Here is a 15311-nt window from a genome sequence, read left to right on the forward strand (position 1 = left end):
ACGGTAACTTTATGTCTACCACTTTTGCTACAAGAATTTCACCAGAGTACTTGCCTTCCCCTAGGAATGACCAAATAAGACTTCATGCCTCCTGAAGCTTTATGCCACTTGCCTCAATGCAATGATTGCAAGCTAGGGCCTCGCTTGACCCCTCCTTCCATCATAGTGGCAGTTTCCTAACATTAATGCACTTTTTCACTCTTCAAGGCTCACTAATCCTCCATCCAAGAAATAGGATTAGAGTTTGACCTAATGAATATTCAAGCTAATGGAACCCTTCCTTTGTAAATTGTTAGTATGAGCCCAGGCACCCAGAAGTAACAAATAATAATTATTATAGCAAGTTAGGAAGCCATAACCAAAAAGAATTCAGCCCCTGTTGCAACTCAAGTACTGCTCTGAGTTTGTTTTTTGCACTCCAAATGTCTTGCATTTCCTTTTCCTTCCTGTTCTGTGTGACAGATGGCTTGTCTCCCTGCTTTTGATGGGGCAGGCCTGTTAGTTTCTGTTCCTTTTTTTTTTTTTTTTTTTTGCAATAGTCAGATTTGGTCCCATGTTTTGTCATTGGTGTGAGAACTAAATCTATACAAAGGGAGGACAACATCAAGCCATCCTGCTCATAGGACATTTTCAAGGCAGGAAATGTGAATTGTCTGGGAAGCTGCAGATTGATGGATAAATAAGGTCAATGACATCCTTTTCCTCCATATAACCATAATATAAAGAATGCAGCCAAAAGATGAACAGAGGTAGATGGAAGCATTTCGTATTGGCTCATCAGTACCTACATTACAATAACACTGTTAAAATCAGCCTCAAATATAAGATCCAGCAAGAGCATTAATGAAGCCTATAACGTACACAGGAAAGCAACCAATGGCAAGCCTTATGTCCACAGAAGGTGCAGATTAACATAAAGTAAATTTCTGCATGCACGAGAGGGGCTTCAACTGATTAATGGCAACCGCCACAGCAAACTGCAGAAAACGAGAGTTTGTGTGGCGCAGTAAAACTTTAAATGCAGAGTTTTGATCCACCTGGTGACCTTCCGGGGGTTTGCACAGGTTCTGGAGATGCTGTAGCTAGGATTCTGTCCATTTTGGCAAACCCCCCAAATGCCACCCCTGGCTGGCCATGCTCACCCTGCCCCGCCCCTCCCAGGAGTCACCACGGAGCCCATTCATCATGCCAGATAAGTGCAGGGCCTGTGTGGAGGCTCAGGGAGGGGGGGAAATGGGCCTACCAAAGGTTCTGGAAGTCTGGAAACAGGCCTCCAGAGCCAGGGGGAAGCCTGTGGATGGTGAAAAATGGGCCTATTGGAAGTTCCGGAAGTGCAAAAAAGGGCTCGAGGAAAGCCTCCAAATACAGGGGAGGCTGAAAAATGCCCCCTGCTGTGGTGCAGGAGGCCGACTAGTCCACGTCCACCATGGCCACGCCCATCTAGCAACAGGGCAGTGAACCCATTGCTGTAATTTTTGAAGCCCACCCCTGCCCATAGATAGTAAGTGTCTCGCAATGGCCAAAGAAGGCATTTTGTGACCATGATTTGCTGCTGCTGTTGGATTACTCATGACTGTCTGGACCCATTTTGGAAGATGCTCCTTTATTCTGAAAGCCAAACACCTCTCATTTCTGCCAATGTAATTGTCTCCACAATTACAAACAAATTAGTAAACACTATGAATTTTGGCACTGATGGATTGTGCTTCCTTAATTAGGGGCAGCAATAGCCTCCTGGTTTGATGTAATATGTGAAACTTAGCCGCACTGCATTTTGCTTCAATTAAGGTGTTTAAACATCAAGTCATCATACTATAAACCTCTGAAATTCCACTCCCCCCCCCTAAAAAAAAATTGAGATAGAATGAGAATGAGGTAGAAAAATAGAAAGCCCTTCCCAAAGGCAAGAAAAAGCATTCAGAAAATATGAAGAGAATTGGAAAACTGCTTTCATACGGTACCAAGGAAACTCTGAGATTATATGTAAACAGTCACTGGAAGTTATCACTGAATTGATGTCAATTTTGTCTTGTAGCTGTTTATATTCTTCTAAAAATGTGTGCCCTGCACAGAATGTTGTGTTTGCATCTCTAAACATCTGTAGAGATTCAGTAAAGAAAAAACAAGGAAGTCCAGTTGCCACCTGGACTTGTATCTCTAAAGCAGTGGTGGGATTCAGCCAGTTCGCACCACTTCGGGAGAACCAGTTGTTAACTTTCTGAGCAGTTTAATGAACTGGTTCTTGGAAGAAATCATTAGGGCAGAGAACCAGTTGTTAAATTATTTGAATCCCACCACTGCTCTAAAAGTACTTGACAAGAGTCTGGTCTTATCCAGAATTCTTACCTTCCCAATATTTCTATTTTCTCTAAAATACACTTTGGACATTATTGGCATTTTCTTCCAGGAAGAGCAATCTACAGGCCTAAATGTACAAACTGAATTCTATAAGACACATTGCAGAAATAATAGCGATATAATGTATATTATTATGGAGTCCATAGCATAAAGTACGTAGTAGATAAGGTACTCTGCAGAATATTTTAGCTGCATTTTTATCCTGAAAATCAGGATGGTTGAAAGTCTCATTCATAAATGTACTTCATCATTGGATGACTGTACTATAAAAATGTGTGGCTGGAAATTTGTACATCTCTGACTAATATTATACATCAAACAACAAATGTGAATTTCTCATATTGCCTCACATTCAGTGAAGTGAATTAACATTTTCATTGGTGATCTGTGACTTCTCAAATCAATTCGTGGTAAATGAAGTACTTTATATGTGGAAGTTAATATGGTTAAATATTATTTCTCTTTTTTTGTGCTTTTGGCTAATTTAGCCAGCATCTTATAAATTTCTTAAATTAGTCACTCCAGAGTACAGCAATGTAATTCTTGTGTAATACGGTAGTAATAGTTGCATGCATTCAAACAAAAGAAACAATCACCATATCTTTCACAATAAATAGTTTATTCAAGGAGCAGCATAGATTACATTTACATATTAGAGTTTAATGTAGTTCAGATTTCAGATTTCAGATTTAATTTATTTGTATGCCGCCCTTCTCCGGGAGGGACTCAGGGCGGCGAACAACTCGAAAGGGGAAAGTTAATCAGCTGGAATTGCTTTACATTATATGAAAAACAAAACCACAGGTTATTATTGCATTCTCAGTCCAGATTGTTAAATTTTGTGATCCCTGTAAATCAGAATTAGCTAAAACCAATAGGAAGCATTGATTAAATGCTTTAACAGTTCAGCCAAGAATTGCTTCTTCGAATGGGACGAACAATTCTTTTATTCTTAGGGTCAAACTGAAACACTTTTGTTCCTCGGAAGAAATAGATATAACCTGCGGGGGGGGGGGGGGGGGGAGGGGAAGAAACATAAATTTAAAAATCTGATTTTTTTCAGACCTAAAGATAACTTCCTCATTATAGATATCTAATGTGAATTTAAAAAGATTTTAACTAGGTGTGCAAAAACATTCATGACAATATAAATCAGAACAGACTTTGTTCTTAAGATGACTTGGTTACATATTGTCTAAACTTTGTTCAAGCATAGCTTATGAATCAATGATCAATTGGGCTTGTACAACGCACAAACACGTTAAGTCCTACATCATGATTTACAGATATTAGTGCCTGGGTTCATACAACATATTAAGTCACATGACAATCAACCATCAACCATATGAATCCAACCAATTGTGATTTAGTCCTTAGGTCATGGCTGCTCGTATTTTATTTCACAAACTATGATTCAGCAACACTTAGATTTAAGGCCATGAGTGAACATAGCTACGGGCTTCATTTATTTTTATTTGCTGAATTAATAGATGATAGATGCTTTTGTACACTTAACATTTGCTAGTCTTTATGGTGCAACAAGTCTCGTGTGATTTTTAAAAAAATGAAGATAAAGTAAAAAATTCAAAAATGGTTAAAGGAGTGTTACAAAAAACACAATCTAAAACGAAGGGCCTCCTAAATGCAGAAGGTTTAAAAGTTACAATGCCCAGTGCAGTGTGTAAATCCATTATGCATGTTTATCAATTCATATGGTTGGTTGTCATGTGGCTTGATATCCTGTATGAACCCAGGCACTACCCTATTTCCTCCAAAATAAGACAGAGTCTTATTTTCTTTTGACCCCTGAAATAAGTGCTTGGCCTTATTTTTGGGGTGGTCTTATTATTTTTGAGGTGCAGGAGGCGGCGAGGGTGGTCACCTCATGGATTCTTCTGTGTTGCAATATTTTCAGGGAAAGCTTATTTTCAGGGGAGGGATTATTTTAGCTCATGGGCTCAAAAGCTCAATTGGGCTTATTATCTGGGGAGGTCTTATTTTCAGGGAAACAGGGTATTACACTGGGAAGAAAGCATTTAAAAATGCTGATGATAATATAAATACAAATTAAGTCAACCAGGATCTTAGGTAAACCTTGTTTCTCTCATATCACAACTGAGTCCTTTACTTACCATTGTCATACAAAGCAGCATCAATTCTGGGTTTAATCCCTTTAAAATCCCGGGCTATATTTCTGGGGTATCCTTTTTCCATGCTTTGTTCAATTTCATTGTATCTGAATGAAGATTACAAATGTCATTATTGAAATGCAATGTCTGAAGACTCTTTCATGAAAGGAAAAAGGATTCAAGTTGGTAATGATCAATTGAAGAGGCCGAGCTAAATACAGGAAGTGAAAATTTCTGCAACATACTTTTCTCCCCAAGGAGAAAATGACTTTATGGGCATATCCAGAGGTGGTATTCTGCCAGTTTGTACTGGTTCACCAAAACCGGTAGTGAAAATCGCAGGTGGGCCTGCCCACCTGCCCCAGCTCTATGCCATCCTATTTAGGCACATTTTCAAGCCAAAAGGCATGCGTGGCAGGCTGAGTGCACATATGAACATGTGAGCATAGTGAGAGTGTGCATGCTCACATTTGCGAACTGGTAGGGAAAGTAAGTGAATACCACCCATGGGCATATTCATGCAGATTTGCCACTGCATTCTTCTATTATTTTAACTCTGTGGTTTATCTTACAGTGCTGATATTGCCTGAACATCTCAAAGGCAGACCTGACCCTGAAAGGTTCCCATGCTAGATAAGTTCACCCAGGTGTTCTCAAAAACCATTTGCAGATTTTGGATGTTTAGTTGTTGTAGTACTTTTAAAGGAGGTGCAAAGAATCAGAGTCTTGAGTCCAATGGGGTACTTTTTCTCAAATGACAAAAATGACCTTGGGTGACAGAGTACTCCTTCCAATACCAGGGAACCATCAAGATGCAGGCTATTATCCTGAGAAAGGACTGGCAAATAGAAAACATTCCTTTCTTTTCCAAAGTTGCCTTTGTTTAATGCCATCATTGGGAGTGCCTCAAATGGAAGAAGGAATTGGGAAGGTTTTGTTTTGTTCCAATATTAGGCATGAAGAATGGGCAAATTGAGGAATATCTGTCTCCATTTGTTTTGATCTGATTTAGTTTGGATTTCTAGATTTGACTGAGTTGCATATCCAAACTAAGATATTGAATCTGTTTGGACTCTAGAGTCAAATAGGGAATTCTTTTTTTTCTCCTTATTCAGATGATTTGAAAGCTCATAATTTTATTCTATTTGTTGCAGATTTTGACCACTTTTGATTACCACCTTACCGATATACTATTATATAGTACATTTCAGTTATATATTGTTTATTAAGGATTAATACCTTAAGACCAACAACATTGTAAGCAAGTTGTAGAAAATTGCAGATCCATACCTCCAATACTTGTTCCCAATGAAAAAATAGGTCTTCCCAGTTTGTGGATCGCTGAATGCAGCATCAATTTTCTTCACATTTCTTGGAAATCCCAATTTGTAAATGCTTCGAACCTGGCCAACTATATCATATCCACTTAGAACCCAATATTTGTCTCCTAAAAAGAGAAGAAGTAATATTATACATAATTATATTTCTTGATACTCTAGGCCAGGGGTGTAAAACTTGTGGCATCGTATTGTCATCAGGTGATATATCATGTCTTGCCCCCCTTCACTAAACTGGGTGTGGGTGTGGCCAGAGCGTAACGCATCTGGGCCGTGGGCCGTGCGTTTGAGACCCCTGTCCCCAAGTTTAGTTAAGAAAAATATTTCAGCATTGAAAGAATGATAACTTCTAAGCCTTGTCACTGTTACATGCAGCCTTTGGAGAAAGTGGATACTGGTTTTAAAAGAACGATGGAGCTTTTTTAGATGCTTAAAATTTGACATGTGGACATTCACAACTCAGAGGTCTGTGTGTCTATTTCTAGCAATAAATATTTGTTAGGAAAGAAGGGGAATCCTTTGTTCTTTGTGGATTTGACACCATCCTAACTTTTTTTTAAAAAAGAAACAAGTGGCAGCTGTATGATGTAAGCATCTGGCTTAGATCTTTCCAGCATGCTGAAATGCAGTTCTCATTGGCAGCAGAGCCATCTTGATAAAATACAGAGAAAAACCAGAAGAGAACCTGGAAAATTAGGCAGAGGGAGACCAGGATAAGACAAGAATTGAGTTATCTGCCCTCCAGTCATGCTAAAGAAATGCCAGCACAAAGTCAGACTAGGCTATGAGTCCTTCTGAATAATTTACCAATTGGGATGAATTCAGACAATGCAGTGAACCATAATGTGAAGTGTCTGTCTGTGTGTGTGTGTGTGTGTGTGTGTGAGTGTGTGTGTGTGTGTGTTTCATGTTTGGCTTAATATGGTCAATGAAGCCAGTTATTGGGGTATATGGCTTAGCATAAGCCAGTGTTTCTTAACATGTAGTTCTAAAACCATCGGGGATTCCCACAAGACCCTATCAAAGGTCGACAAAACCAAAATTATTGCCTGTCCTTTAAAAAAAATACAATTTTAAAATACACACACTACTACAAATAAGTTCCCTGAGGATGGGGTCCAGCACGAGTCTGAAATATAGAGAATATAAACTCTCGTCCTGGTGACTGATCCAGATTAGATCCTGCAACATTATCCGGGGACACATATATTCACCTTCATTTGTCACAGCCCATCAAACAAATTTGAGAAGTTGTAGTGGCAGTGAATGCATCATTTTAAATTGTTAATAGGATAAATATTGATAAATACGACAATAAACAAAAGGTCTTTTGGGGTCCCCCATAATTTTTAAATGTGGAAAGAGTTCCTAAGACAAAAACATTTAAGAAACACTGATGGTAAGGGGTAAAGGTTCCCCTTGCACATATGCGCCAGTCGTTCCTGACTCTATGAGGCAGTGCTCATCTCTGTTTCAAAGCTGAAGAGCTAGTGCTGTCCAAAGATGTCTCTGTGGTCATGTGACCAGCATGACTAAACACAGAAGGTGCACGGAACGCTATTACCTTCCCACCAAAGGTGGTTCCTATTTTTCTACTTGCATTTTTATATGCTTTTGAACTGCTAGGTTGACAGAAGCTGGGACAAGTAGCAGGAGCTCACTCCATTATGTGACACTAGGGATTTGAACCACCCACCTTTCTGATCGACAAGCTTAGCATCTTAGCCACTGAGCCACGACATTGTTGTATTGAACAAACAACTCTTTTCCCCCTATGGTAAGAGCAAGTCTCTTAAATTTATAAGGAAATCAAAGCGTTTTCATTGCTCACCTTTAAAAAGTAAAACGTTGTCTTGTGCAAAGTTCTCATAAGCAGCATCGATACTGGAAGGCAGAGTTGGCCAGAAAAGAGAAATGAAATATAGTTCCACATTGGAGAACTGAGGGTGCTTACGCCAAAAGTGCCTAATAGTAAAACAGAAGTGGCATATTACCAAATGTGGCATCTTTTCAAAGAGGGGAAAATTAGCTGGAGTTCCATATCATAATAATATAAAGCAGGTTTCATGGCCCATGGGGTCCTTAGATCTGGCCCACAGGGGTTCCCCTGGAAACAGCAAAGGACTAACCCACGTTGTCGCTGCGCGGCCCACCTGGCCTCTGTTTTTCCTGCCAGATGGCTGCAGGAGGCTGTCACAGCTGAAAACGTAGCCTCAACAAGGGATGTCAAGCTGGCCACGCCCCATGGCCTTGTCCCCCCCAAGGTCAAACACAACCCTGATGTGACCCTCAATGAAATTGAGTTTGACACCTCTGATATAAGGGTCATATCCTGTTTATTGGGAAAATATTGCTCAAACTCTAAGAAGCATTTTAAAAATGCAACTTACCTGTCTTTAAAGAACAAATATTCTCCACGCATGGTGGCAACAGCATCAAAAGTAGTCATAGCAGAACATGCTTCTGGTGTAGAGGGTCCCGTTGGTTGTATTGGGTTGTTTGACTTACCTAAATAATAATTAAGAAATGATATGGAAGCTATTAAATCAATACTAAAAATGATTGTAATTATCAAGATTTGCTTTCTTTTTTTGGTTTTAAAAAATATTTTATTTATACATTTTTCTTTAACATACATAAATACTTAATAAACAGTGTATAGTCTGGGTCAGTTCACTTGTACTAAATTGTAGTAATAATAATAATATTCACTTGTACCTAATCTTCCAACTTCTAATATCTACCTCTATTGTCTAACCATTGATGAAACAAATCCCATGTCAAAAAATATTTTGTGTCTTCTTTGTCCTTTATCATTAATGTTAACCTATCCATTTCTGCACAGGCTAGTATTTTTCTAATTATATTTTTATCTGTAGGAGTTTCCTCATTCTTTCACTGCTGTGCAAATACAATTCTGTGCAAATCTGTCAAGATTTGCTTTCTTAATGTTAGTGTTTGGAGTAGTACAAATTCTAACGTGTCTTTGCTGGTAGCGGGGAATTCTAGCTATAATGAAATGAATTATGACACTATTTTAAGGAATATAACTGAGAAGAACACGCTAGTTACAAGAATTTTTTCTTTTGGAAATCTTACTTAAATGAATAGGAGCTTGCAGTTACTAATGCTTGTACTGCACAGGTGTCAAACTCGATTGCGTCATGTGACGTATCATGACGTATGGGAATGTTTCTTGCCTTTGGGGAGCTGGGGTGGGTGGAGCCTGCGCCTGATGCATTCAGCTCGGGGGCTGCCAGTTTGACAGGCCTGTTGTACTGCTTGGCAAATATTTATTTACATTTGGTAATCAAGTTGCAAATTAGGAATAGCACTTAGACTTATATACCACTTCACAGTGCTTTACAGTCTCTCTAAGTGGTTTACAGCAGTGGTGGGATTCAAATAATTCAACAACTGGTTCTCTGCCCTAATGACCAGCTGGGTAGGCATGGCTTAGTGATCATGTGACTGGGTGGGCATGGCCAACTCAACATCACTCATGTCAATTGGCGCTTTGCCTCAATTGTTATAATGTAATAAGCGTTAACCAGAGAGGCAGTTTCTGTAAGCAGGGCAATAAAGCTTAGGCTAGAAACAACACCAGAATGTTTCCTTCCTACCTCCCTTACAGGATTAGCCGTGTAAAGTGGAAAAAAACCAAAATGAGATTTCTTCCAACAACCAATTCTTCAACCTGCCTAGAAAGTTAACAACTGATTGTCTTGAATAGGTGTGAACTGGCTGAATCCCACGACTGGTTTACAGTCAGCCTATTGGCCCCAACAATCTGGGTCCTCATTTTAATGACTTCGGAAGGATGGAAGGCTGAGTCGAACATGATCTGGTGGTGATCAAACTCCTGGCACCGAGTCTGTAATACTGCATTCTAATCACTGCGCCACTAATGCTCACCAAGGCATGCTTTCTAGTCTAAGAGCATCCCATTCAATTTAGGATTTGATTTCTCTTGGCCTTACCATAGATGGCTTGAATGCCATTGATATCATCCTGTGGAAGACGAAATAATTTTGGCGCTGTGTAGGAGTAGTTGGGATACATCAAGGCCCCAACATCGGTGGAATGAGACAGACCCAATGAATGGCCAAACTCATGAGCAGCAACAAGAAATAGGTTGTGGCCTAAGGGGAAAAATAAAAATAAAATCCTTTTTGTAGAAATCAATAATTCATAAGCAATCTACTCCTCCTTCAGATTTAAAAAAAAACACCAAAATTCAGCATTTAGCATTTAAAGAAAAAGGAATAGTCCCATCTAGGTTTAGTAATCATATTTAATAGGGAAGGATTGGTTCCCTTCCACGAGTTACTTGTGATAACTATTGTTTTACAGTTTAATTAAATATGTAATTCCTAGTCAAGTTCATCCAGTTTCTTGGAGGATTTTAGCCTATATTGGGGAAGTTGGCAGATATTTCCAGGTCTACCATCTTATCTGGCTGCATCTGTAGATAAATTTCAGATGCTTATATCCTTGCACAATCTACAGGTGTACAGTTCCAGAATGATTTAGACATACCTCTTGGGCCATCTTTGGTCCAAAATTCGTCTTCATCAAAATGAGCATCTCCACCAATGTCTTGCCCTGGTTGAAAAGCATGTGCCAGGATTGCACCAGGACCATCAAATGGAGAATTATCATTATGGTCTGAAGGTAGAAGAAGTAAGGAGTTCAATTAGGCGGTTAATTGTTTTGCTTAAACAGTGATCCCTGAAGCCAGGTTCAGCCAGGGGTGAAATTCAACCAGTTCGGACCGGTTCAGGCGAACCAGTAGGGATGATTTGAATCAGTTCACTGAACCAGTAAAAACCACCCATAGTTGGCCCCGCCCACGCCCGCCTGCTCTCCCACTTGCTGCTCACCCCTTCTGGCCGCTCACTTGGTGGGTTGCCATGAGTGATGTAAAGTTGGCCCTGCCCACTCAGTCACATGACCCCCACCAAGCCATCCCCACCAAGCCACACACACAGAACCGGTAGGGAAAAATTGAATTTCACTTCTGGGCTCAGCTCAGGGCTAAACCTATGTGGTTACCTCTGGTATTAAAAGAGATCTTGATATCTGCTTCACCCTCATACATTCTTGTGAAGGTTAGAGGTGACACGTTGCTCCAGACTTCAAATGCTTTTCTGATGGCTTCATCTGTATCAGATCGAGGCATATCTGGAGTGTAGTTTACAATCCTGTAAAATGAAAGAGGAATAAATTATTACGCAGCCACAAGAGTGGTTTATCTAAACCAGTATTGGAGATACTGAGTCACAGCAGCTTCCCAGGATTCCAGAGTTATCCCAATTCTGTCTCAGATGAGAGTCACAGCCCTGTTTTACACAGAAAGGAATGTTTTTTTTTATTATTGAATCTAAAATTTATTTTATGTATATCCTACCTTTATTATTTTTTACAAATAACTGAACGTATCCAACACACCTTCCTCTTCCTATTTTCCCCAAACAATAACCCTGTGAGGTGAGTTGGGTTGAGAGAGAATAACTGGCCCCAAACTAGCCAACTTTTATGGCTAAGGTAGGGTTTGAATTCATTAATGGTTTCCAACTTTCTAATCTGTTGCTTTAATCATTAGACCAAAGTGACTCAAATGGAAATTGATCATATTAAATGGAGTCTGGGAAGGCCTTGGCAAAAATTCTCTTCATAAGGGCTTAAAGCAATATACTTGTTTCATCATCATCATGCACATGGATTGTCATTTGGAATGCAACACGCCAGATATCACAGTTGTCAAAAACCAGAATGTACAATTTATTGATATCGCTGTACCAGGAGACACCAGAATCCAAGAAAGAGAACTAGAAAAAAATCACGAAATATCGCGACCTGGCTATCAACACTACACAATTATGGATGAAACATGTATCAATGATACCCATTGTCATCGGGGCACTTGGTACCATGTCCAAGAATTTTATAAAACACCTCAAGAAATTGCAGCTTCCTGCAGTAACACCAGTGGAACTGCAAAAAAATAAATAAAACTGTGCTACTAAGCAAGAATTCTGCTTTTGAACATCTCCTAGTAAACAGGCCTTTGAAAATGCAAAATGTGCTATAAAATAAGTTAAAGTTTGGAAATCATTAATAGAAACTTCTCATCACTAAATGGACTGGATGCTAAGACCAATCAAAGCTCAGTTTTTGTTTTGATGCAGGGAAATCTGTTGGAAGGAGGATCAAAACAAGGAAGATGGCAGACACAATCTCGTGACATACACATGAAAGGGGCGGGGATTCAATCATGTGATTGCAATTTTGACTGTTTGTCTCCCCCTCTGCCAATACCCCCACCTCAGGGGTGGGTTCCTGCCAGTTCTAACCTCTTCTGTAGAAGAGGTTCCACAAATCTACAATGCCGTTTAGAACCGGTTCCAGCTCCATCCTCCCGCTTGTCTGCACATCATCAAGATGAAGAGCGAGAGGAAGAATTCTGGGAGTTGAAGTCTACAAGTCTTAAAGCTGTCAAGTTTGAACACCCCTGGGTTTTTTCCCCCTAAAGGATTAGGGGTGCAAAGGTCTTGTAACTTGACAGCTTTAAGAGTTGCGTGCTTCAAATGCCAGAGTTTCGGAGCCAACATTTTGGTTGCTAAGCAAGAGCATTGTTAAGTGAGTTTCCCACATTTTACAAGTTGGTCACTTCCACCGAGTCACATGGCTAGCAAGCCACTCTCACTCAGTCACATGTCTGGCAAGCCACTCCCACCTGGTTACATGGCCAGCAAGCCACTCCCACAAAGCAGGCCACACCTACAGAAGAGGTTCTAAAAAACCCACAACTGCCCTACCTGTATGTTAAGCTGATACCTGTTTTTTTAAAAAACCTTTTACCTGTAGGTAATACTGGTTTTCTCCCATTTAGGATTGCCATCTGTAAGACGATATGTCCCCAAGTCAGGTACACCACATCTGGGCTTCTTCATCACTGCCAAAGTTTTCAGGTCAGGCTTTCCAGTCACTTCCAGGCCAAAAAACTTTTGCATTTTTTTGAGATCTTTAGTCAAGATTTCATTTTCATCAATACGGCTCTTAGAGATTCTCCCAATGTTGGATTGGTAATAGGTCTTTAAGTATTTCTGATAGGAAACAAAAGTAAAGTTACTCTGATTTTTTAAAATAAATAAATAAATAAATTAAAACTAAAAGAAACCAAGTGAGGGAAATTTTGATGGAATTCTATGATTCTCAGATCCTTCCTTGTCATTCATAACATAAAATAATATCCAGCATATCCAAAAGTCATTCTATAGCTTTGGGGAAGAGGACGAAGATTCTTCCCATAAATATAAAGGTTAAAGCCCCGAAAAATAGAGTTCACTTTTTTTTTTAACAAAATGAAAAGACTAAAAATATTTAGTCTTTTTAATGATGGTGCAAGCTGAAGAAGAACAGACTGCTTTGCAGAAAGGGAGACTAAACCATTATCTTAAATAACTACACTTTTATACAAAGCATAGTAAAAGAGATGAGACACAGATCTCATGAGAAACAAAGGTAAATCAGATATCAAGGGGGGGGGAAACTAGCCTAGGAGAGAAAAGTTAAAATTAGAGTTCAGTAAAGTTAGATTTCAGCGAAAATTTCAGCAATTTTCGTGTGCATCTTTACCTTCACCAAATCCATGTCAGCATCATTGATTGGTGAATCCGTTGGAGCGGCAAAAGCAGATAAGTTGCAGGTGAGAAACAGGAACGCCCAAACTGAGAGTCCTGTCATAGTTCAAATCACAGCAGACACTTTCTGTCCTATAAAATATTTATTCCCTTTGAATGTCTCTAGGTTTCGACCATCGTTTATATAGGAGTTGCACGGTTATCTCTGTTCTGACTCATTGCCTTCCGTTTGGCAATGAGGGAGGGACTCATCCATGAGCAATAACATTTTCACAACTCCTTGGGCTAATTAAAAAAAAAAGGAAGAGTTCCCCCCGCCCCTAGTTGTGAGAACATACTCAAATAAGTAATGCTTCACATTTCATTTCATTTCATTTCATTTTATTATATTTATATGCCGCCCTTTTCCCCCGAAGGGGACTCAGGGCGGCTAACAATTCAAATCAGGGGAGGGGGGGTACAGACAAAAAATAAAAAACGAAACATAACAATACATAATTTAAAAACACACAACAGTCATACCATTTGAGACGGGGGCAACAGCTCTTTAGCCCCAGGCCTGTCGGAACAGCCAGGTTTTAAGGGCTTTGTGGAAGGCCTGGAGGGTGGTGAGGGTTTGAATCTCCACGGGGAGTTCGTTCCAAAGGGTTGGAGCAGCCACAGAGAAGGCTCTCCTCCGGGTAGTCACCAGTCGACACTGGCCAGCGGATGGAATTCGGAGGAGGCCTAATCTGTGGGATCTAATCGGTCTAGTGGAGGTGATTGGCAGCAGGTGGTCTCTCAAGTACCCAGGTCCAATACCATGAAGGGCTTTATAAGTGACGACTAGCGCCTTGAAGTGTATCCGGAGACCAATAGGTAGCCAGTGCAGCTCGCGGAGGATAGGTGTAATGTGGGTGAACCGAGGTGCACCCACGATTGCTCGCGCGGCTGCATTCTGGACAAGCTGAAGTCTCCGAATGCTCTTCAAGGGCTGCCCCATGTAGAGCACGTTGCAGTAGTCCAGTCTAGAGGTCTTCAACTTACACAGGTCTCACCCCTAAAAGTTAAAAGTCAAAATAAAGACAGAATTTGCCAGAAAGAAGGATATTTCCCGGGGTGTGCATCTCATTTTAGTTCATTGGTCTTTTGAAGATATTTTCTCTCCACGTTCCCTGGAAACCTTTACTTTACTGATATTTAGGCTGATTTTAGAAAGGAGGAAGATATGTACAAGACCTCAAAACTAGTCAGAGAATCCTGGAGCTGGATAGGCCATCGAGGCCACCGACCGAGTGCAGCCTTTTGCTCAGTATAAAAATCCAAAATATTTGAGACAGATGGTTTACTAATCTTTGCTTGAATCTACTACTTTTCTGGGCAATGTTTTTCTATACTTTAGGTTAGGAACTTTTAAAAAATTTTCCAAGAGAATTCATATTCCTCTTTTTGCAGGCACCTTACTTCAATTTGCAATGAATTACTGTTCCAAGATGTTTATCATAAGTACTACCATGTTTCCCCCCAAAATAAGGCAGGACCTTATTTTCTTTTGACCCCTGAAATAAGCATTTATTTAGTCCCATGACTAAACCTTGTGGATACCACTCGATACCTCATTTGAGTTTGATCCTTCTTCAATCCAGATTCTTAATTCACTCTTTGACCCTGTTATGAATCCACTGAATGGGTAATCCATCCAGGCTAACCTTGACTAACTAGCAAATCAGAACATTGTGGCGTTATGATGGTTGCCATCTCCCAAGGTCGTGTGATCATGTTTTGTGATTTTTTTTGACAAGGTAAGTCAATGGGGAAGATCATAAAATGGGGCAAAACCCACTTAATAACTGCCTCGCTTG

General features: G+C 40.0%; 1 protein-coding gene across 1 annotated transcript; it reads right to left on the bottom strand.

The window, feature by feature from the left end:
* Positions 1 to 3119: 3119 nt before the first annotated feature.
* LOC106552779 (interstitial collagenase) lies at positions 3120 to 13596 on the bottom strand. Its single transcript, XM_087722076.1, has 10 exons — positions 13466 to 13596; positions 12689 to 12933; positions 10880 to 11028; positions 10364 to 10492; positions 9805 to 9966; positions 8215 to 8332; positions 7656 to 7789; positions 5778 to 5934; positions 4491 to 4594; positions 3120 to 3359 (listed from the first exon to the last, which is right to left on the bottom strand). The coding sequence occupies exons 1-10, from the start codon at positions 13571 to 13573 to the stop codon at positions 3256 to 3258; spliced, it is 1410 nt and encodes a 469-aa protein (XP_087578202.1). The 5' UTR covers positions 13574 to 13596; the 3' UTR covers positions 3120 to 3255.
* Positions 13597 to 15311: the final 1715 nt, after the last annotated feature.

Source organism: Thamnophis sirtalis, unplaced genomic scaffold (genome assembly GCF_051295495.1).
Source record: "Thamnophis sirtalis isolate CommonGarterSnake01/CBP01778 unplaced genomic scaffold, rThaSir2_p1.2 scaffold_8, whole genome shotgun sequence".
Taxonomy (NCBI): domain Eukaryota; kingdom Metazoa; phylum Chordata; class Lepidosauria; order Squamata; family Natricidae; genus Thamnophis; species Thamnophis sirtalis.